The sequence below is a fragment of the Diadema antillarum genome, unplaced genomic scaffold (assembly GCF_040938485.1).
Source record: "Diadema antillarum isolate AM-2024a unplaced genomic scaffold, OU_Dant_1.0 seq00000222_RagTag, whole genome shotgun sequence".
Taxonomy (NCBI): Eukaryota; Metazoa; Echinodermata; class Echinoidea; order Diadematoida; family Diadematidae; genus Diadema; species Diadema antillarum.
This window is the reverse complement of record NW_027271276.1, coordinates 171,100-193,953: the sequence shown is the minus strand read 5'-3', so window position 1 is coordinate 193,953 and position 22,854 is coordinate 171,100. Positions and strand designations below refer to the sequence as shown.

Here is a 22,854-nt window from a genome sequence, read left to right as displayed (position 1 = left end):
ACGTTCAACCTCTATATTAATGATATATCACTGCACATCCAATCAACGTATCATGTATCATTTCATTCTTTTTTTAATTATTTAATGCATTTTTTATGTAGAAATATGAAAATAAGTTGAATTGAAATTTAAATGGAAAGAGGTATATCACTTTTGTTTCAATATGTGCTGCTTTCCTCACTTCATAATCAGATCTACACTATATCATTAATTTGACATGACAAAGATGATTATTTCATATGCACTTCGTCTTAAACTCAAAGCCCCTGTACAGGTCCGTCTGAGTCCCATGAGCCAGGAAGTCAGTCAGTTCATGAGAGTCGAATTGACGTGTGCCTTTAACCATGTATTAAGCTTTGACTGGCAGAAAGATACGTCACAATCAAGATGACGACAAACCGACAATCCTATGTCATCCCCGCCATGACGCCACAAGATATTGGGTATTACCGATGCGTTGGGCAAGGAAGAGAGGGACCAAGCGTGGCTACCGCTCAAGCAGCCGTCACCATTGAGAGTGAGAGAAGACAATAATCATTACGATAAGTTAATGCAATTAAGTCGTAGCGCAGTACGCTTAAAGTGCCTTTACGCCTGTGAATAATGATGAAAAAAAAGCTCCTTGCCATTATGTTTAATCTCATTATCTACTCTGTTGGTAGAAGTAGTTTTTTTGTCCCCCATTTCGCAAAAATGTAATTCTTAAAAGGTTACTCGGTCTCAGGACTATGACGTCATGTCGAATGTTTTTCACTTTTATTTCCTAACTTGTATTATCCAAGAAGTAATTCGACTCCATATGCCTATGGACATTAGCAAATAGATTGAAATCGTTTAGAATGACAAAACCTGCATAGAAATCAGCTCTTAGATAACAGAGTTATGAATTTGAAGTTCCATACGATTTTTTTAAATGAAGTATTGAAATTAATATTTAACATATTTCTTATCATATGACATGAAATTAGAATGATAAGAATGTTTATTCAAATTGATGAAATTTTTGCGTCGAGTAGCTTTTATTGCAACTGATTAACAAATTGCCCTACATCGACGTAAATAAGCATTGGTTCATAAGTGTTTTTGTAGTAGCTATGACAAAACAAATCATTGCCATACACAATCGAGCAGGATTCGAACCTACAACCATCTGCATCATCGAACAGACCGTCGAGCTTCCACGCGGCAGCCAATGCTGGTTCTAATCCTCATAGCATGCAGCGGGTACTGCGTAATTATTCATCTTGATGACAATTTCCGTCGATTTTTTTTTTCCCATTGCACCAGATTGACAAATTCATCAACATGAATAAGCAACTGAATCGATCAGTGCAATAATTATTCAGTTGAGTTGTTCAATCATGTATTTATAAATCCATGGTTTCTTTTGCCATGGCTACTACGACTAAAACACTGATCAATATCAATCTAATGTTAAGATTGATTTGATTTTTTCGAAAGTATTAAAAAAAGACATCAACAGACAATAGCACATCAATAAGTTTCATAGTTTTTTTTTTCTAATCTTTATTACGGTGTTGAGCACAAGGCAGTATGAGACTATGACCTGTAAACATGTCCTCTTCGGGATTTTCTCCTTCGCCTCCTTGTTCTTCTCCCTACCCCTCCTCATCGTCTCTTCGTCTTCTAATTCTTGTGATGTATGACACCCATTTGTTACCTCTGCAATGCTTATTGTGGAATAGGGCATGCTATGTATCGTCAATAATTCGGTATCCATGTGTACAAACATATCCGAGTAATTGTCAAATTGTTGAAGATCAAAAATCAATCTACATTAAGTATGCTCCTTTTGAGAAAAGTAAAACGGAACATGGACAGAAGTGACGTCACAGTCACATTGATAGTAACAATGAGAGGAGTCCTGCACTCACTGTCTTTTGTTTCCAGCTGTCGATGCAGTGATTATAATCGTAGACCTGTGTCGTACTTTCGCTGTTAACTACTATTCGTTATGAGTGGAATATTCTACTTTGAATCTTGTTATTGTTACCGGTATTTGTAAAACGTGTTCGTAAGGGGAAGAAATGATAAAATGAGGATACAACTTCAAATGCATTCTATTGTGTTTTGCCAAAGAAGGGATACATTTCTCTCTTTTCCCCCAAGACCTATCCAACGTGGCTGTCAACAATCTAGTGTTCAACCAACAAGTAGGGCGCCCTCAAGAGCTCTCCGACCAATTTTCCGACACCTACATGAATCACAGCCAGTTCATTAGCGACTTTGTAAGTGACGATAATTGTCTTTACTACAATGAAAAAGTGAAATTTGTACTTGAATATGACATTAATACTTAGATATGAAGAAAAAAAAAGGTGAAAGAGAGACTTACCGTGAACTATTGCGTGTACCTCATGGTTTCTCACAATGATGACGCTCTCGCAGACTTTTATGCTACGTCAACAGTAAGATAAAACATGCGATAATAGAATATCATACTCTCTCAGGAAAATACCCGCGTAACCTATGGTGGCCACCATCGATTATGCAAAACATTACATTCTTTTGCGTTGTTCAGGTGATAAACGGCCTCGTGAACAGTGACGATTTCGACAACGCTTCGCCCTCCGTGGTCGTCTCTAGTCTGCGACCAGGCAGTGTCGTAGCCGACGTGGTGATTTACGCCAGCAGCGATGACGGCATGTCAGCCACAGAGCTTCAGCGGCAAGTCAGCAGTGCTCTTATGGAAATCGCCCAGTCCTCCGACGGTCTCTTCGATGCATCACGTGCAACGGTTACAAGTACGGGTGAGTATAGATAGTCATCTTCTAATATTTTACTTATTGTCCATTGCCCATTTTGCTAATTGTATTCTTGATAATTCCTGTAAGTTAAACTCTTGGGTTCGAGCCATGGTTAGCAGCGATGAATTAGTCACTTTTGTCTACCTGAAACCTAAAGGCTTACCAAGAGATTCCATAGATAGTTCGTGAAGTTATGATTGCACAAAATGGGGATTATGAAGTCTTAGCACTGAAAAGGTTTCTATGTTTCTGTAATACGTTGGGAAAAGTTATAAATTTTATTTATTAATACACATATGTGTCATAATTATTGTCACTGTAATATTAGAATAGTTTATTTCTTGTTTTCCTATGATGTAGCTGAAATATTTAAAATTGCATTTTGATTGAACACATGTGTTTTGAAATGCAGTGATTTGTTACCCTTTAACTTGGACTTCGGAATACGGAGATGTGTCCTTCCCACAAGGAGAACTTGGCTTTATGACGTCATCCAACGAAACGTGTCCATTCTACACAACCAATGGTATGAATTATTATCTTAATACTGACAAGTCAAACTGTCACTGACAGACGAGGACAAAATCATTCAAGCTGCCACGAAGCCTCAAATCGTTTCGATTTCTATGGCATGAGTGACAAACATAAACAATGATGCCTCATGACAGTAACATTAAGCAATCTATCTCTATTTTTCCTAGATTATCTGTTGTGTTTATACATTCCCTTGTTATATTTTTAATCAGTCAGTCGGATCATTTAGCCAGTTTCTCATTCTAACACTTTGGCTTGTAACTTGCGGTCATCATATTTTGCCAAAACCTTACCGCCCATGATTGGCTTTCTTTGTGAACCACTGGCGTAGATAACTCTGTTGCTTGTTGTATATGCACGGGAAATATTAACGAAATATTGTTTTCAGTGTAGAAACGACGAGTACTAGGAATCTGTAAGTTATCTGGAATAAATTTAAACTTTGTTTGCATTTCACACCAAAATTACTCGAATGGATCCGTTATTTCAGCCGACCAGCCAATAGCTACAGCTGTCTGCACCGGAGACAAAATTTCTCAGGCGACATGGAAGCCGTCCGACAACTGCGGAGACGTCAGAAATGTTACAGAAGTTCTGACGGAAATCCAACAGGTAGTATCTGACTAACTAGGCCACCTATACCTTCCCCTGTGAATTGATGACTCACATTGTGTTCACACTGTTACAATGCTCGAATTTAACAGTGTGAAGGGATTTCACACTGTATTCACATTCACACTGTGCTTCTCACACTGTGTTCACACTGTGTTTCTCACACTATGGAACACTGTGTTCTTTCCAGCAGGGAATAAAGAAACACACAGCCTGAAAAGGTTAATAACTATGAGTTTTGCAAACCATTACCATTCATTTTTTTTTTTTGTCGTTATACATGAAGTATTCATCGTGAGTTTTTTTCGCACCTTCTAACAGCTTTGCATTGAAGTATAGTTCTGTTGCTGACTACTCCTCATGCTGTCTTTGTATGTTCTGGTGAAATAGAAGAAAACATTCAATGAGTATACTATATAATTTTCAATTCAATTCGTTTCTTTCCATTTCCATTTCAATCACAATAAAAACAACATGAAGCATTCAGTGTTACAGATGAACATAAAAACAATGACATATAAAAAAAACACAACAACGACATCAGAATTACAGTCATAAATTGTTCCAGATTACAAAAGGGAACAAGTAAATTGGAAAATGGTGTACACATAAAAAGCCAATAAGGCCTGTAGGCGCGCGTAAACCGTTGTTACAAATCATGTAGAATTGGAATCTAAGTTATTTTCAAAGATCATAAATCAGCTTTATACAGAAGATACACACAAAAATATCAAACAAAAAACAAAACAAAAGACGAAATGAACATAAAAGGGATTAATAAATACATCAATGTAATTCTAATAAAAAGACAAAAGATGTCTTTTATACTGCTTCTTAAATAAATTATTATGTTGCTTATCATAATTATCTGGGTTTATTGCATTCCAAAAAACTGGTCCTGTATGACGAAGAGTTTGTTTTAATTTCGTACTAGGACAATTCCATTGATGAACTTTATTGCAGCTCCGTGTGTTATGAGTGTGTATATTTGAATTTAATCTGAACATATTCATAATGTAAGGAGAGAGTGTATCTGTGTGGAAACGTTGCATCAAAGAAGTTATTTGAAGTTTATTTATATCATGCAACTTAAGTGTATTCAATCGTTTAAATAACTGAGAGGTGTGAGCTAAATGTGGAGATTTTGTAACATTACGAATTGCTTTCTTTTGTAATTTAAATAACTTATCAAGTCTGGAATTAAAAGTGTTTCCCCATACGACATTACAATACAACAAATGAGGTAATATAAAAAAATTGTAAAGAGAAAATAAAACAAAAGACGGTAATTCAAACTTCAAACTGCGCAACTTTTCTGCATACATTTTCTATATGTCCACGCCAGTCAATATTTTCATCCAGAATAATACCTAAAAACTGAACTGATTTACATTGAATTATTCCATATATTTTTATGTTATTTATGAATTGCACATTTCCCTTCTTCTTTTGAAATGACATATAATTAGTTTTATCTACATTTAATGACAGCTTATTGCACTGAAACCAATTCACATTTTTAAACACATTTATATTCATAATATCATATAAAGTATCTATATTACTATGTGAAGCAAGAATAGTGGTGTCATCAGCATACAAAATAATATCAAAATCAGGGCAAGAATTAACAATATTATTGATATAAAACAAAAAAGCAAAGGACCTAAAATCAACCCCTGTGGGACCCCGGTGCAAATCGTTTTAAAATCAGAAGAAACAGAATCAAAAACAGTATATTGCATTCTACCAGAGAGATAAGACATAAACCACTTCAAACAAATACCACTAATACTATAATACTCTAATTTCTTTAATAAAGTAAAATGAGAAAGAGAATCAAAAGCCTTTGAAAGGTCCATAAATATTCCAATTACACTTTTGTTAACTTTTATTTCTTTAATTATTCGGTCTTGTATTTCAGTAATAGCCATTTCAGTTGAAAACAATTTTCGGAAACCATACTGACTCGGACATAAAACAATTTTGGACAATAAAAACTTGTACAATCTAATAATATACATTATTCTTTCGAGGATTTTTAGAAAAACAAGGTAAAATTGAAATGGGTCGATGATTACTTAAAACTTGAGAATCACCTTTAAAAAAAAAAGGGAATCACTTTGGCTATTTTCATAGTGCCACAATGGGGGCACTGTGGCATAGTGGGTAAGACTCCCGACTCCCGATCGGAGGACCCGAGTTCGAATCCCGCCCAGTGCTTACGTCCTTGGACAAGATGTTTTTACCCACTGTGTCCCTCTCGACCCAGGTGTATAAATGGGTACCTGGCAACGCTAGGGTAATAATAATGGCAGGGCCCTCTGGTAGAGCAGTGCACCACTGAAGAGGCTACCCTGGGTAAATAAGACCTTATTATTATTATCATTAACATTATTACTTATCAGGTACAATACCGTTAGAAAAAGATTGATTTTAAAGCTATTTGCACAAAAGTGTCAGTGCGTCGAGGTCATAATCTACACCTTTTATGTGTAAGGAGGCCCTGCGCTTTTGTCACATAATCTCTACATCGGGAGATCGTGATTTTTAAAGGTATATACACGTATATACGCAGTGCATATAGAATGTCCCCGTGATGACTATTGAACTCTTCATTTATCTTACAGTTAGGCCTCCATTTCCCAATACAACAGATGTCATATCGATTAATCGTCAACAATTTGAAAACACAAAAACCATTTTAATTTTTTTTTCTAATAAATATGATTCCCTCTCTAATCATTATACGATATGAAAGGTGCCGACGTGCTATTAACCAATTCCATACTGAATTCTGAAATGCCTATAGATTTAATACGCAGGCCATCAGGTTTCCGTGCGGAAAGGATGAAGATGTGACATCGTTACGATTAGGTATCATTGTCATCATTCTTAGTAGGTGCCTATTATCGCCACCATCGTTATATTGTCGCCATTTTCTTAGGAGTTTATTGTGACATGAATACTAAAAATAATTTCATAGGTTAAATTCGCCTAAGCTTCAAATTTCCATTCTTTGACATAAAGGAAGATTTATTCATTTAAATCCAGGATGGTGTCACGGAAGACACAGCCGATGAAGTGAGCAGTCACGTGGCCATTGTAACAGCTGATTCGAGCACAATCACAGCCAAAGATGTGGCGGTGGTCGCAAATATCACCGCCGTCATCGCTAACTTGAGTACTGGAGAACCTCAGGTATGGAATTATACACAAACTAGAAAAGCACTCTGAGAGCGCAGACCTCCGCCAAGCATGCAGCTCATTTCCACCACTGATCTTGTTCTTCCAGTAGAGATATCAGTGATTTCCACCCATACGTACTTGGCACCATGCTGAAAGTGTTTATAGTGTGCTGAAAGTCGCCCAATTTCCCAATATAGAAGCCTTTGTTACGTCATAAACCCTCAACTACACGGCGCGCCACGCCCTAGCAGAAACTAGAGCACGCACTTTAGTGCGCGCATGCAAACCTCAAATACGCGCAGCCTGAACTCCCAAGTTCATTGACCCTACCTGCCAAAATATCAAAAATCCTTCATAAATTCCCCCCAAATTCTCGGATCACTACCAAAAGTTAATCGTTTGGTACTTGTGTCATTCTCAACCTTTCCTGCAAGTTTCATCCCAATCCGTTATCTACTTTTTGAGTTATTTTGCACACGGACAAACTAACTAACTCACTAACTAACGAACGAACGAACGAACGAACGAACACACAAACCAACGGTAACGAAAACATAACCTCCTCCCTTGGCGGAGGTAACAATGAATGTTTATGAGTGCAATTGACAGAATATTTCATGAGGTGAAAGATGAAATGATCCATTCAACGAGGTGAGCCGAGTTGAATGGATTGATAATTTAATCTTTCACCAAATGAAATATTCTGTCCATTGTACGAATGAAAAACGTATTATTTGTTTTGTATAACACCTACAATAGATCCTTGTCATTTGATGCTTTATGAATTTAGAAACAAAAGAGAATGTGCTGGATCTTAATGAGATCGAGAGAGTGCTCACTGAGCTGAGCGCTTTACGCTAGCGCGCTGTCTCGCATGAACACTGCAAACGCAAGCGTCTTACATGCGTAAGTGTACCGGGCTCTCGACGTTCTGGCAATGGAGCAAATCGTATGGATCCAAGATTGCACGGTAAATGGAGCAAAAATTGCACGAATGATGACATAATAGTAAAGTGGGACGAATGATCAATAGCAAGCAACCAATCAAATGACAAGAATCTATAGGTGTTGTATCACACGAACTCAAAGCATAACGTGAAATGTTGGTGTGTAAGACAGAACGTGCACTATCTTTTTTATTTTTTATTTTTTGAAGAAAATATAGAAGCTTTCAATTAAGTATTGACGACTGAGGAAGTTTAGAGAGGCAGGCTGGCAAAATAGGTACATTCTTTCAGATTTTCACTTCATTTCAGCAATTACTGAGCTGACGTATGAATGAATTCTCGATAGTTGATGTGATTGCAACATTGGCCAATTGGTACAATATGCTCAAAACAAAATATAATTCTCCCCGACAAATAGGCCTATGTCCTGACAATGCTAGATTCAAAATAAATCTAGTGAAATATCTGATTTATGTGTTACGAGAATATTGGATCACCTGTGCTAAATTTCTCGAACGTCTCGATGTACGCTATAAACTTAAATGACACACGCAGTAATAACTAATATATCCAAAATCTCCATCGATGATGATGATTCTAAACTCTTATGAAAACTTTTCAAATTATTGACGTTCTAAGGTGAAACTTTCTAAAATGAAGTTAATATGTATCAAAATTCATGATTCTACCATGCCATATTAACTGTTTTTCCCCATAAATTTGCACAGTACTTAGTTCTTGTGGTAATAATGTTAAAAGTGCAGGAAACTGCCCCTCCCCCCCCCCCCCCAGCCTGATGCGTGATGGTTCTAATATGGCGTCACCACGACCCAAGCTTACGTGGGTAATCAGCGAAATGCTCAAAAAGTCATTTTTCTCTCTCTTTCTAATCAAAATGATACCAAGGTGACCAGGGAAGTGGTAAGAATTGTCAGCAACATCGCCGCCGTGGAAAGCTCTCAGCTAGAGAACGCGGAAGAAGACAACCACGCCATCTCCGACATCGTCACCGCCTTCGAACAGCAGCTGAGGAACACGGAAGTTGAAGACGGAGAAGCCCTCAACGTTGCAGAGGAGAATGTCGTAGTTCAGGTATTTAAACAAAATAATACACACACACCTCTAGATGCACACACGCAGAGATACACAAATGTTTCATTTCATTTCATAATGATAATATGATAATTATAACGATGATAAAAAATTCATTTCATTTACTTATTTCCTCTTGTCTATGCATCATGAAGTAAGAATGACATAAACGTACTTCAAAACATAGTACATGTACATGAAAACAAATTATAAACCGTTAGGTACGAAAAGGGACCGTAGCAAATATGTAATCTGTTTATTGTCGTGTGTTTCATACTGATTATGGAGAATACAGCTCATAATAATACTGCTCATGTGGTTTAACCGTTTAACATTACAAAAAGATATTTCTGTCACCGAGTATTGAAGACATGTTTCCGGGACAAGTAAGCTAAACCTATGTTGATTAGCGAACGCAGAGAGATTGGTAAAACACTACTTGAAAATTTGAGGAAAAATCAGACAGTCAGTTCATAAGTTATGAATTATTCGCCGTTTTTTTCTTTTTAGCCATTGAGTCAAAGTCAACAAAACATAAATGGAGTGAGTAGTTTGTATTACGTCATCTACCTTGTAGTACATGTTGGCTGTACATCTATCATGTTGTTTTTGTTGAATTATTGTTTACCTGCTTGTGTACATAATGTATGTGTGTCTCCAGGTCGCTTCTGTTCGAGCCGAAACTTTGCAAGAGGGCGCTGTTTTGACAGTGACAGGAGACAGTGCTGCAGATTACAGCCAGTCTCGGATCATCTTGAACACTACAGCTGGCGGTGGAGATGACTTTGAAGAGATCGAAGACTTGATTGCGCAGGTGACGTCACTAGACGTAGGCAAATTATAGTGGTGATAAGGAGAACAAGGCACATCAGTTTTTCACTAAAGCGATCAAAACACAATAAGGTACCAAAGTAGATAATGACTATATGAATATGTGCAGTATAATTCTCTGCAGTTATGCGGTAGGACGCAAGGTACGTTGTACGTAGAGTAGTTTGATTGTCCTTTTTGTTGTTGTTGCTTGGTATAGGGGTAGGGGGCAACGTATTACCTCCTTTCTTTTTATTCATAGGACAATTTCTATTAGTGAAGACAATCTTGTGTTATATCTATCCCACAGAAAATTCTGAAAATTTCTGAAGGAACATCTGCCCCTACTGCCCTCTCCCTGATGCAAAAGATTCTGGTCTAGATGTATGATGCCAGACGTTTCAAGTTATATAATTCCCTCTTGTTCACTCAGCTTTATTCCTCAGTCTACATGTCTGCTGCACATGTATTGCTTTATTCGTCAAGATGTCATAGAGCAAAGGATTGAGATCTTCATTGAGCTACGCTATGTTATACCCAAGTGGGTGCATATTCATTTTTTTTGTGCTCTTTTTGTCGATAGGGAAATTCGTGGATGATAGCGAAGATGGTGCAGCAAGTAACACGGAAGACGTTCATACGTTCAAAAGTAAGGAACATACTATTATAACTCCCTTCATAAATCATGCACTTTTATTGTTCTGTTTATAGGTGGCCCTCCCTCCGGCAATTTCGAGTATTGCAGCCTCTTCGTCATCTGATACTAGTCAAGGCAATTCCAGCGGAGAGAACATCAAAATAATCATGAACGTGTTTTCTACCCCCCGGCTGTTCATTTCCAATTCGATCGTTGCTTTCAGCGAGAAAAACGCCACGGTGAATCGTACTGCGAATACGCCCGTGATTTCGTTGAGTGTCGGCGATGTCAAGTTGGAGAACCTTGCCCAGCCCATAAATTTAACATTCACCGCTATGGAGGTAAGAAAGCACATTCATTCTCCGGTAATTTAAACACTACTTGACCAAGTTTTCGGATAGACTAGTTAAGATGTACATAATAATATAAAAGCACTACGATTTTGATGGACCATTGATTTTTTTTTCCTCGGAACGTAAATACATCTTTGTAATGCAAAATTTGGTTTTAAACCCTGTATGCATTCATTCATATTATGTACCGCTTATTCAATAATTCATATTGCAGTCAAAGAATGTATACCCAAGATCATTGTTAATTTCCCTTACTCTTTGGAAAAAAGGAAAACAAATTAAGTTGAATTGAAATTAATTGAATATCATTAAAGTGCCGTGAAATTATTTCTACTTGATTCTGACTGCAGCCGGACTACGAGAACCAAACGTGCGTCTTTTGGAATTTCACCATCAGTGACTGGTCATCCAAAGGCTGTGAGTATGTACAACAGACAACAGATTTTGACACTGTGACCCAGGGCCCATCTTCGGAACCCTCAATACTGATCGCGGAAATTTGAGCAAACCGGAGTTCCACACCTGTTCCTGCAACCATCTCACAAATTTCGCAGTTTTGATGGTGAGTTAAAAGGATGAAAGGGGGGGGGGGGGGGGGGGGGGGGAGAGGAGGTAACCGGAAGTGGAATCAGAAATATATATATATATTATACATATATATCATTTGAACCCAAATGTGTAAAATAACGGAAGTGAACATACATGTAAACTCGAACTAAAAAGGCACACTTTTTCTGATTCTGAATCCTTCATTAAAAATCCTACTCTCTAAAAAAAAATCGAGTGAAAATATTCACTCTTAAAGGAGTGAATACAAAAAAGAGTGAAATTAGAGTGAAATTGGAGTGAATTTTGAGTGAAGATGTTCATTTTCACTCGTTTTAGTGACGTCAGGGATCACTCAAAAATCTTCCAGTGATCCCTGAGATCACTCCAAAATGAGTGAAAATGAACATTTTCACTCAAAATTCACTCCAATTTCACTCTAATTTCACTCTTTTTTGTATTCACTCCTTTAAAAGTGAATATTTTCACTCGATTTTTTTTTTAGAGAGTAGTTACGGGCCTGATCAAACTTAGAATTAGTTTCGCGCACATTCACACACATACTCATACACGCACACAAACATACACACTGGCAGAGACACACAGATATACACATCTTTAGTTCAGAGTGATGCCTCATATCTGGAATGGAACATCTCAAAAGCCATATGAGAAGGAAGATGAGTGCTTTGATGCCTTATATGAGAAGGTGGAGACAATAAAAGAGGCAGGGATTTATAATTTATCTAGGCTTATTGATATTTGGGGGGTATATCCTAACTATGAGTGCTTCGATTATTCTGGTATTACCAGATGAGGATTTTTTATCATCTGAATTTCACTGTTTTTTGGTTCTTAAAATCGTAGGACACCCGAGAGTCGTCTGGGCACCCAGCACTTCGCGCACTGAGTTACATTGGCTGTGTAGTATCTATCGTATGTCTGGTTGTGGCCTTGGCTACGTATCTCTCTAACAAGTAAGAATCAACTACAAGTAATGAACTAAAGGCATTTTCTTTTAGGATGACAGAACTCGCCATAGAAGCGTACTGTTAATATTACTCAACAACCATCTTTTTTTCTTTACATGGGACTGAAGTCAAATTGAGAAGAGCGATTTCATTACGATTTTGATCAGATTAAGACAAGAGGTTGTAAAGGCGTCAACCTTAGAAGACTTATGAATTTCTTGTTTTTGCAGCCATTTTCACACTATTTTGCCGAGTGCATGGTAAGCCAAATGTCGCATAAACTCGATTTTTTTTTTGGCCGGTAATGAACCAAGTTTATCTAGTGTTTTTGCCTGATAAATGTAGTTTTTCACCTAGTTTTTGAGACATTAGAATTCAGAAAATAAACCTAAAGTTCATCGGTCAATAAACCAAGCTTATTGATTCATTGGATATTTGGCTTGCCATACGATAATCCAAAAATCCCGGAGGTGATAAACTCGAAAAACTTATCGACAAACGAATTTTATGGATAAACTTACTTTTCGGTCGAGATACAAAGTTTCTCTCTCTCTCTCTCTCTCTCAAAAAAAAACCCCACCAAACGAACAAAAACCAACCAACCAAACAAACAAACAAAACTATAATGTGTTTCTGCGGCAAATTAAGTTTTTCGGCAATAAACTTTAAGTTTATTGGTCAACAAACCGAGTTTTTGAATTATGGGATATTTCGCTGGCCATAAGTGTCTTCATCTTTAGTATCCACATGTAACACTTTTCCGTAGCACCAGCATGATTTCCTTTTCTTCTATTTTTGGTTAGATAGCTACATACCACTGCAGTTCAATAAGCTAAAACCTTTATTTTTGAAACGCTTTTGTTTCTTTCATTCCTAGGAAGCTTAGAGAAAGGCAGTGCCATCAAGTGTTCATGTGCCTGTGCGTCACGTTGATTGGTCTTTACGTCACTTACCTCATCATGAGCTCTCTAGACTCTGAACAGAGCAGGGCAAATCCTACCGCTTGTGGCGCCCTAGCCGGACTGGTCCAATTCTTCATGTTGTCATCCATTGCTTGGATGGGCGTTGAGGGCTACAACACGTATCTCATCATTGTCCAAGTCTTCAACACCTACGTGCCAAATTTCCTGCAGAAGGCGGCTCTTGCAGCATGGGGTATGGCTATAGCAGAATCATAATTATGATACAAATTAGAATTTTGCTTGATATGTAGCCAATATCATAATGGTTAGCACATCAAAATTTCCTTGACGTTATTTTTACTTCAGTGTAGGCCGTAAGTTAAGTACACGATTCCATCAAAATTCTATTCAGAATTGACTGTTAGTTTGTCGGTTGGAGAAAAACCTTAAAAAAATTTCGCGGGGAAAAAAAAAGCAACGAATGTGTTCCTCGTGATTTCACGCTGTCATGGTTTTCATTTCCTTATTGCATTCGCATTTCTCTTATAATTTTCCTGTCCATCACATTTACACAGGTATCCCAGCTTTGGGAGTTATCATAAATGGGGCCATTGCAAGAGACAAATATACCAGGCGTACAGTGTAAGTATACAAATGATGTTAAGATTTTCTTGTTTTGCTTTATTGTGTCATGATCATTGGTCCGAGTATTCTTTATATTAAAGTAATAAAAACGCTTCATGACTCCGTAATCAACATTCCATAACATCGATACAGAAGGCACGGATGATGGGAAACGAGAACAAGAAGTCATCAATACATCACACAAAAATAACAAAAAGTCGTCACCGATACTATGTGGCCTTCAAGGACGCAGGTATGACCTTATACATTTTTCTTTAAATTGGACCCATTTCATCGATGTATTTTTCGCAGTTGTAGGGAAATATTATAAATGACACAAGCGGACTGCTATCCTATTCCAGTGGAAGTTGGAGGTAAGGAATGTGAGAGAGACAATATAGAAATCCTCCTGCCAGTGAAAAGAAGAGACAAAATACTCCCAACCTTGTCATATTTCATTGGACTTAAATGCTTTTCTTTGATACCTCGCTTATAGCAGATACAATATCCATCTGAAAGGTGTCTTAGTTAAAGGTCCTGTTTACCTTTGGGAACAGTGATTTAAAAACATCAAGATATGACATTTAATGCATATGTGTATGTCTGTTGTACCACGAAACATCCTATCACATAAAATTTTCACGATAAAGCCTAAAATATATGGAGATATCTTATTTTTCTCAATAAACTGTAACTGTAGACGGTTTAGTCTGGAAACATTTTTATTATAACTACTGTTCACATTTTGTATATTTAACAAATACATCTAACATCGATTCTACCGATTCAAATTTTTACAGTTGTTGTTTCTATTCCTAACCCACACTTTATAACTATTTTAAAGCACCAATGCTGGGTTTTTGTTAAAGGGCAAACCATAAATATATATGTATATAATTTCTTTCGTTTGCTTCAAGGATAGCTGTAGCACAAGCATTTGCGAACACACAGGCTAAATTTTTCTGATGATTTAGAAAAAAAAAATCGTCTCGGAAATATTTCTCTATTTGTGGCTCAAAAACCTACCGTTGTGGAATATGCCTCTGTTTGTCGTACAGTTGCTTTCCAGACCTGTGGTCGCAAGTAGGCGGTCTTCTCATCCCAGTAGCGGTCATCTTGCTAATCGACGTCATCATCTTCATCTTGGTCATCCGCCAGTTGGCGCTCTCCGCTAAGGTGGGCGGAAAGGTCAAGAAAGACAAGCAGGCTGAGTGTCGCGAAACCATCGAACGCGTTCAAAACGCAATCACCATTTTGGTGCTGCTGGGTCTCACCTGGATAACCGGATACCTTCTTCTGATTGACAGTATCAGCGACGTCGTCCAAACCCTGTTCATCGTGTTCAACTCTTTCCAGGGCCTTTTCATCTTCCTACTCTACTGCGTGCGCAAGCCGGTCGTGCGCAAACAGTGGGGGTTGGCTTGCGGCATTGGGAAGGACGCTTCCGTGGGCGGAAGTAGTTCCGGGTCACGCAAAATCAGCACGGTCTCTGCCTTGAGCTCTTCTCTTACAACTGGGCTTTTTAAAACTCACAAAAATGATAGCAAATATAGAGCTAGAGACAATACTCTCTCTGACTCTAGTCATATCGACGGTACGACACAGTCGACTAGCCAAAGTGAGTTACAATGGTATAACAATCCCATTATTACGCACGGCAAAGGAAACCACAAAGAATCAGATAATGTTTTTGTTTAGTAGGTCCGTTATCCTGGAAGACAGAAAATAATGAAGACATTGAAGACAACACATGAGTGTGTTCCGTGTTTACCTTGAATTGAGTTCCCCGCATCGTTGTTCCCCGTATCTTGATTCATTCAGATGTAGTTCTTTCTACATGTACTTTCAAGAATTGTTTGGAATTGTATGTGTTTGTGTGTGTGTGTGGGGGGGGGGGGGGGGATGGGGATTATTATCATATTGAATGACATGTGCAGATAAAACATACTGTGACGATATGACATAAGTCAGAGGTCCAAAATCCAGAGGGAACCTCGAACTTTCCAAAAAAAAAAATGAAATGTCTATTTGAAATCGTCTAAGTTAAAGAAACAGAATTCATTCTGGAACAAAAGTACTCTTTTTCTTTTTTCATTGGCATCATAGCCCATAGTAAACGTTGTCTCTATGGAATATTGACAGTTCATTTTGGAAAATAAAAGATTATTAATATTTTCTTTCATTTAGGAATGGTGATGGTAATGATATCGGAATAAAAAAAAACTTAGAAGAAGTACAGAGAAGGAAATGGTTGTGCAAGTTTCTGAGAATAATTAATTGGCACAATTGACGTTAACACTTGAAAATGTTTAATTGTATTCGTTATATGTTTCCTGAGAAAACACTTTGTGTTACCATAATATTTTCTGTATGTTTTGAGAAATATGAAAATAAACTGAACGGAAACTGAAACTGAAACTCACAATATAGAAGGGGCACCATGGTCACTGTTTCGTCGAGAATGGTTAGTATCGCTTTTTAGTTCTCCACAAAGGGCTAAGGCTCAAATTATTAAAGGAAACCAAAACCCAAAGAGAAATGTGGATGGAGTGAGAGCAGCAACATTAGTAGAACACATCAGTGAAAGTTTGAGGAAACTCGGACAATTCAAAAGTTTTGAATTTCTAAAGTTTTGGTGATGGAACCGCTGGATGAGGAGACTACTAGAGGTTATGACGTCATACATGTATGTGGACAACAATATAAAGAAAATAATAAAGAGAATTCGACACGCTTTCACTCTTCTAGCATAATGAATGAGCACTAAAGTTGACTAACCGCTTTCTGAAAGCAGGGGGAATAATTACTACCTAAATATATGTCAGTATCAAGCTGATGGAATGTGAAGTCTTCATGAAAAAAATGAGTTTTTGTGAACTTCCAGAAGAAAGATGCATCGTGGAGAAAAATCATTCACAATAACAAACTTTATTCCTAATCGGTTACCATGGCATAGTGCAAATATGACAGATGACGTTGGAAGAACGAATTATATACGGTTTGTTCAACGGCATTGTCAATTAGTGTAATAACATGCATATTTTCCTCAGTCGACGATCAAATGAACTTTATCTTCCATTGTTGAGAACAATGTATTCTTAGAAAACATTGTTTAAAGGGAATGGCTAGTAACTGATCAGTGGTAATCAATGGGAATGCTGGGCGATGATTGTTCTAATTCTTGTGGGATTCATTGAAGAGTACATTATATATCTATTGTGTGAAAATCATTTGCTTCAGAACGGTCTCATGTTCAAGTAATGTGCAGTTTAATGTCCCGTCATTGAACAGGCATGCTAACCTTGAAACATTAAACTGCACATTACTTGAATATGAGACCATTCTGAAGCAAATAATTTTCACACAACAAAATTATTATATAATGTACTCTTAAATGAATCCCACAGGGATCCCCAAGCATTCCTATTGATAATTGAAAATATAGTTGTGTACAGTATGATTTACGTTTAGTTTCATTTTGTTGTTGTTGGAATGATGTGAATAAATGCCAACTTAACTGAACTGAACTGAACCGAATATGTTCGAGTCGGGCCAACCTTTACGATGAGGACACTACTAGAGGTTATGACGTCATATGTGGACAACAATATTAAGAAAATATAAAGAAAATTCGACGCGCTTTCACTCTTCTGGCATAATGTAAGAGCACTTGAATAACCGCTTTCTGAAAGCAGGGGGAATAATTACTACCCAAACATAATATGTCAGTATCAAGCTAATGGAATGTGTAGTCTTCATGAAAACATGAATTTTTTGTGAACTTCCAGGACAAGGATGCATCGTGGAGAAAGTTCATTCACAATAAGAAACAATATTCCTAATCGGTTACCATGGCATAGTGTAAATATGACAGATGATGTTGGAAGAACGAAATATGTACGGTTTATTCAACGGCATTGTCAATTAGTGTAATAATCAACATGCACCAGTACCTAAATCGACGATCAATTGAATTTTATATTCCATTGTTGAGAACAATGTATCTTCAGAATACATTGTTTAAACTGGACTAAAACTAGTAGTAATTTAGCTACTAGTTAAAAGAATCTGTTTTATCTATTGCATTTGAATACTATCCTAGGAAATATTTGCTTTCTAGATGCAACATTAGCCAATCAAATGAATTATGCGTTAATAATTACTCGTGTTTTAACCTGTCCTGAAATAGAGTGGCATCTTCTATCATGCAGACTCACATAATTTTCTATAATCCTCTACGTTTTCTTCTCTCTCCTTCCTATCTCTTATTTTTTGTTGCTATGTAATGTGATAGTGCTTTCTTCCTTGTATGTCGTTGTGTCCTGTGTGTATCTATGTATGAAAGCGTTCATTATTCGTGCATGTGTGTTATTGTGTTTGTCTTTTCCGTGTAAACATGATCCAATTCCGTCTAAATTCGTGGTTTGTATCCCTTTAATAGTTAAACAAAAACTATTGTTTACAACTATGATATTTTTGTCGCCTAGACATGAATCAATTTTAGATGCTATTCAGTACATATCCCGTGTAAAGTGATCCACTTCCTACAAGCTTAGCTTTAAGGTGGATTATCTACATTATGTATACAGGTATGAGTATCTACTTTTTTAACAATCTTCTAAAGTGTACATTGCCAGCTGATTGCTGTTCGTGGATATTTCACGTAATTTGATATTTAGTTTATTCTATACTGTATAATCTTTGTCACAATAACAACAACTGTATAATCTTTCTTACAATAAAAATATAGCGATGTACTGTATCATTTACGTTTTGTTTCTTTTTTGGTTGTTGTTGGAATGATGTGAATAAATGCCAATTGAACTAAGCCGAACTGAACTAAAACCTTTATCACACGGTGCATCTCACGATAAGATGAGATGGAGAAAAGTGTTGGAAGTTTCATTTATGGTCGCCAAGGATCTCTACCAATACAAAAGAGTTACACAAGGTCAAGAAGCCATAGAAGTCAGTTTAAAACAAACAGCTTATTAATTTCAATATACATTTCATAATTTCTCTAATATCACAGTTGTCATTATTATATGTAACAATTATTACTTATCATATTACAAAAAACGCCTATTTTAACATTCGACCTCTTCCTCCTCTTCTTATTTTTCCTTCCTAGCCTTTACCCTTTTCTATCATTTCTCCTTCTTCAACCTCATCCGAATTTCCTACAACAGTACATGTTTTCAAATTACAACCACATTTTTCCATCATAAAAAAGGCCCTACAGTACACTATTACCACAACATAACATACTAGTAACATATTATGATATAACATAACATAACATAACATAACATGACATAACATAACATAACATAACATAACATAACACATTTCATAACATAACATAACATAACATAACATAACATAACATAACATAACATAACATAGCATAACATAACACAATATAACATAACATAACATAACAGCCGATAACATAACATAACAAAACATAAATAATGATAATAATAATACAATACATTTATAAGGCGCTTAATACAGATGTTTCTAAGCGCACAGTTAACCGGAAAAATTAATATTTATACCAGAATAATACCAAAATACCAAAATACAAGTACAAAAATACCACAAAAAATAAATAAATAAAAAATAGATACAGTGTATAATTACGATAAATAATGAAAATCAAAATCAGTGTGCACCTCCATCGACCGACCCACAACTGGACTATTCCAAAAGACTACCTACTAAAAAGATAAGTCTTCAGCAAAGTCTTAAACTGATTAACGGAAGTGGCTTGATGTATATAGGCGGGGAGAGAATTCCAGAGAGAAGGGGCAATTGTAGAAAAAGCACGATCACCGTATTTTGTGGAAGTACGTGGTCCAGGAGTCAAATGCATTGTAGAGGATGAACGGAGGGATCTTGAGGAAGTAATGGAACGTAAAGAAACAAGATCTGTGAGATACCTGGGGGCTTGCCCATTCAGAATTTTGTACGTAAGCAAAAGAACTTTAAAAGATATGCGGAGATGTATGGGAAGCCAGTGGAGAGAACGGAGGATTGGAGTTATGGGCTCGGATTTCCTGGAGAGGGAGACAAGTCTTGCGGCAGAATTTTGTACCCGCTGAAGTGGGAGTATATGTGTCTGAGGGAGGTTAGAAAATATGGAATTGCAATAATCTAGATGACAAGAAACAAATGCATGACTTAATTTGGCAGTTGTAGGTCGGTCAAGTAGTTTCCTCATCTTCCCAATTTTGAACAATCCAAAAGATGCTGCCTTACAAATGTGCTTAATGTGGTGTTGAAGGGTAAGATTTTTGTCAATGATCAAACCAAGATCGCGTACCCATTCACTACACTTGGTAGAAACATTATCAGAAACTAAATCTGGGAATGAATTGGTGTTTCTATGTTTGGAATATATACGGATCATCTCTGATTTTTGTTCATTGAGGCAAAGCTTATTGTTTGAGGACCAGATTTTGATATCCTCGAGACAGTTCTGAAGTTTTTGAGCTGCTTCAGCCGTCTCATTTGGTTTGAGTGTCACATAAATCTGTGTGTCATCAGCATACACCAAATGCTGAACGCCTTGATGGGATTCAATGACTTTGGACAATGGACTGGTATATAGAAGAAAAAGGAGTGGCCCAACCACAGAACCTTGCGGAACCCCGCAGGTCAGGGGGAATGGTGAAGACAGCGTGTCATTGATGATGACTCGTTGAGTACGGCTGTGAAGATATGAACGGATCCAGTCAAGAACAGTTCCGGATATCAGGAAGTCTTTTTCAAGGCGGCGAAGTAACACACTATGGTCAATAGTGTCAAAAGCAGCTGTGTAGTCCAGAAGTATTAACGCTGCTTCATTTCCCTTGTCTACGGCCAGTAGAAGATCATTGAAAAGTTTAACCAAGGCAGTTTCTGTCGAATGATGATTTCGATATGCGGATTGAAAAATAGGAAACATGCCGGATCTTTCAAGGTAATCTTTGAGTTGTGATGACACAATCCTCTCCAAAACCTTACCCAAAAATGGAAGATTAGCGATGGGTCTATAATTGTTGAGTTCATTTGGGTCAAGTGAAGACTTCTTCAGGAGAGGGAGGAGTAGAGATGACTTAAATGGTTCTGGGACGAGACCAGTGGACAGAGAGAGGTTGAACAACTTGGTAATGACAGGAAGAATATCATCCAGCGTGTCCTTCAACAACCAGGTAGGTATTGGGTCCAATTTACAGTACTTCGGTGGTAGTGATGCGATAAGTTCCTTAACTTCCAGATCAGATACAGGACAGAATTCTGAAAGTTGAAACTGAGATGGACCAACCAAGGCTGCGGTTGATGACACTGGAACAGAGTCGGGGAAGGCAGATATAACGTTGGATACCTTCTCAGCAAAAAACTTTGCAAATTTGTTTGCAAGTTCAGAGTCCGACGAGTGTTCAGGAAGGATCAGTGAGTGATTTGATGAGGAGAGTGATTTCACAAGACTCGTAACGATACTGTTCCCGATCAAAACAAAGTCCTGACTTGATCATTCGACGTTCTGCCCGGCGTCGTCTCCTCTTTGCCTCTCGAATCTCGTCATTGAACCATGGTGCTTGAGGTCTGATCGTTACAGTTCTCACCTGGAGAGGAGCGTACCTATCTAACAGAGAACGGAGACAGGTGTTGTATTGATTAGCAACTTCAGAAGGACAAGTCAGATCAAGAGAAGAACTGACTAAGAAGTCAATGTCACTACGTAGAGAGTCCGTGTCGATGTTGCGATATTTTCTGTAGCTCACTTGTTTCTTGGGATTCTGCGGCCTTGTGAGGTTTGCTGAGGCAACAATTGCAGAATGATCTGAAGGTAGCGAAGTTAACATGCTGACACGGTGGATGATATCAGAATCTGAGTCTCTAGTGAAGAGTAGGTCAAGAGTATGACCGGCGCGATGAGTGGCACCTTGGACATGCTGCTTGAACCCCAGAGAATCAACTCGATCCATGAAAAACTTTGCAAAATTATCATTGGGATCATCTACATGCACATTAAAATCACCTAAGAGTACAGGTAAGTAATCACTAACACTTGCGCCTTCAAGAAGAGTGAGGAACTCTTCCAAGAAGGTCAGACTTGAGAAACTGTTACTTGTAGAAGGAGGAGGACGATAGATACAATATAACCTAACTGCAGAGGATGAAGTAAGGTTCAGTGTTAGATCAAGCAGCTCAAATGAAGAAAAAGTGTGGTTTGTATTAACAGTGCACCGTACTGTCGATCTATAAGGTACAAAAATGCCACCACCTCTAGAAGACACACGGGGTTGATGAGTAAAATCATAATTTGGCAAAGATGATCTAAGATCTGCCAAAGTGTAAGCATCTCTACTGCTGTCCCCAGAGAGCCATGATTCAGTTATGACTACGACATCAAGCTTATTGTCTACAACTAAATCAGTAACTGCATGAATCTTATTGGTCAAGGACCGTGCATTCCACAGGCCGAGTTGGAGGCCCGTTGGAGGCACAATGGAAGATACCGGGGTTTGCGACCTTGGGATCCTACGCCTACGTCCGCGGTGAGTTGGACGCTGACAGCCGATACCAAGCTCGCAAATCCTATTCCACACAGGCTGAGGCAGCAGCTGGTAAGGCTGGCTGTTCAACTGATATAGGGTATTGACATTATAGCAATTTATACGATTTGAAGAAACATCAGTATGTGTATAATGAAACGTAGGGTCGTGGACAAGATCAGAACGATGAGCACTGGGTTGTTGTGGGCCTGGATTAGGTTCAATATCACCAGAAGTTAAAGAACATAGATGAAAACAAGCTGTTGTGTTGCTATAGTACAGTACTGGCTTACTACAAAACTTCAACCTGCTATTAGTAGCGG

The 22,854-nt window shown here is 37.7% G+C and overlaps 1 protein-coding gene across 1 annotated transcript; it reads left to right on the top strand.

Moving 5' to 3' along the window:
- The first annotated feature begins 132 nt into the window (after window positions 1-132).
- Window positions 133-22,638, top strand: LOC139729176 (adhesion G-protein coupled receptor G7-like). The gene is given in 17 exon segments (XM_071640107.1): window positions 133-371; window positions 374-517; window positions 2,131-2,249; window positions 2,543-2,771; window positions 3,181-3,294; window positions 3,793-3,914; window positions 6,969-7,115; window positions 8,957-9,142; window positions 9,804-9,956; window positions 10,664-10,930; window positions 11,293-11,422; window positions 11,425-11,504; window positions 12,356-12,465; window positions 13,337-13,614; window positions 13,937-14,003; window positions 15,044-15,441; window positions 22,457-22,638. Coding segments are annotated over 17 exon segments (2,808 nt in total). The 5' UTR covers window positions 133-289.
- The last annotated feature ends 216 nt before the right edge of the window (window positions 22,639-22,854 follow it).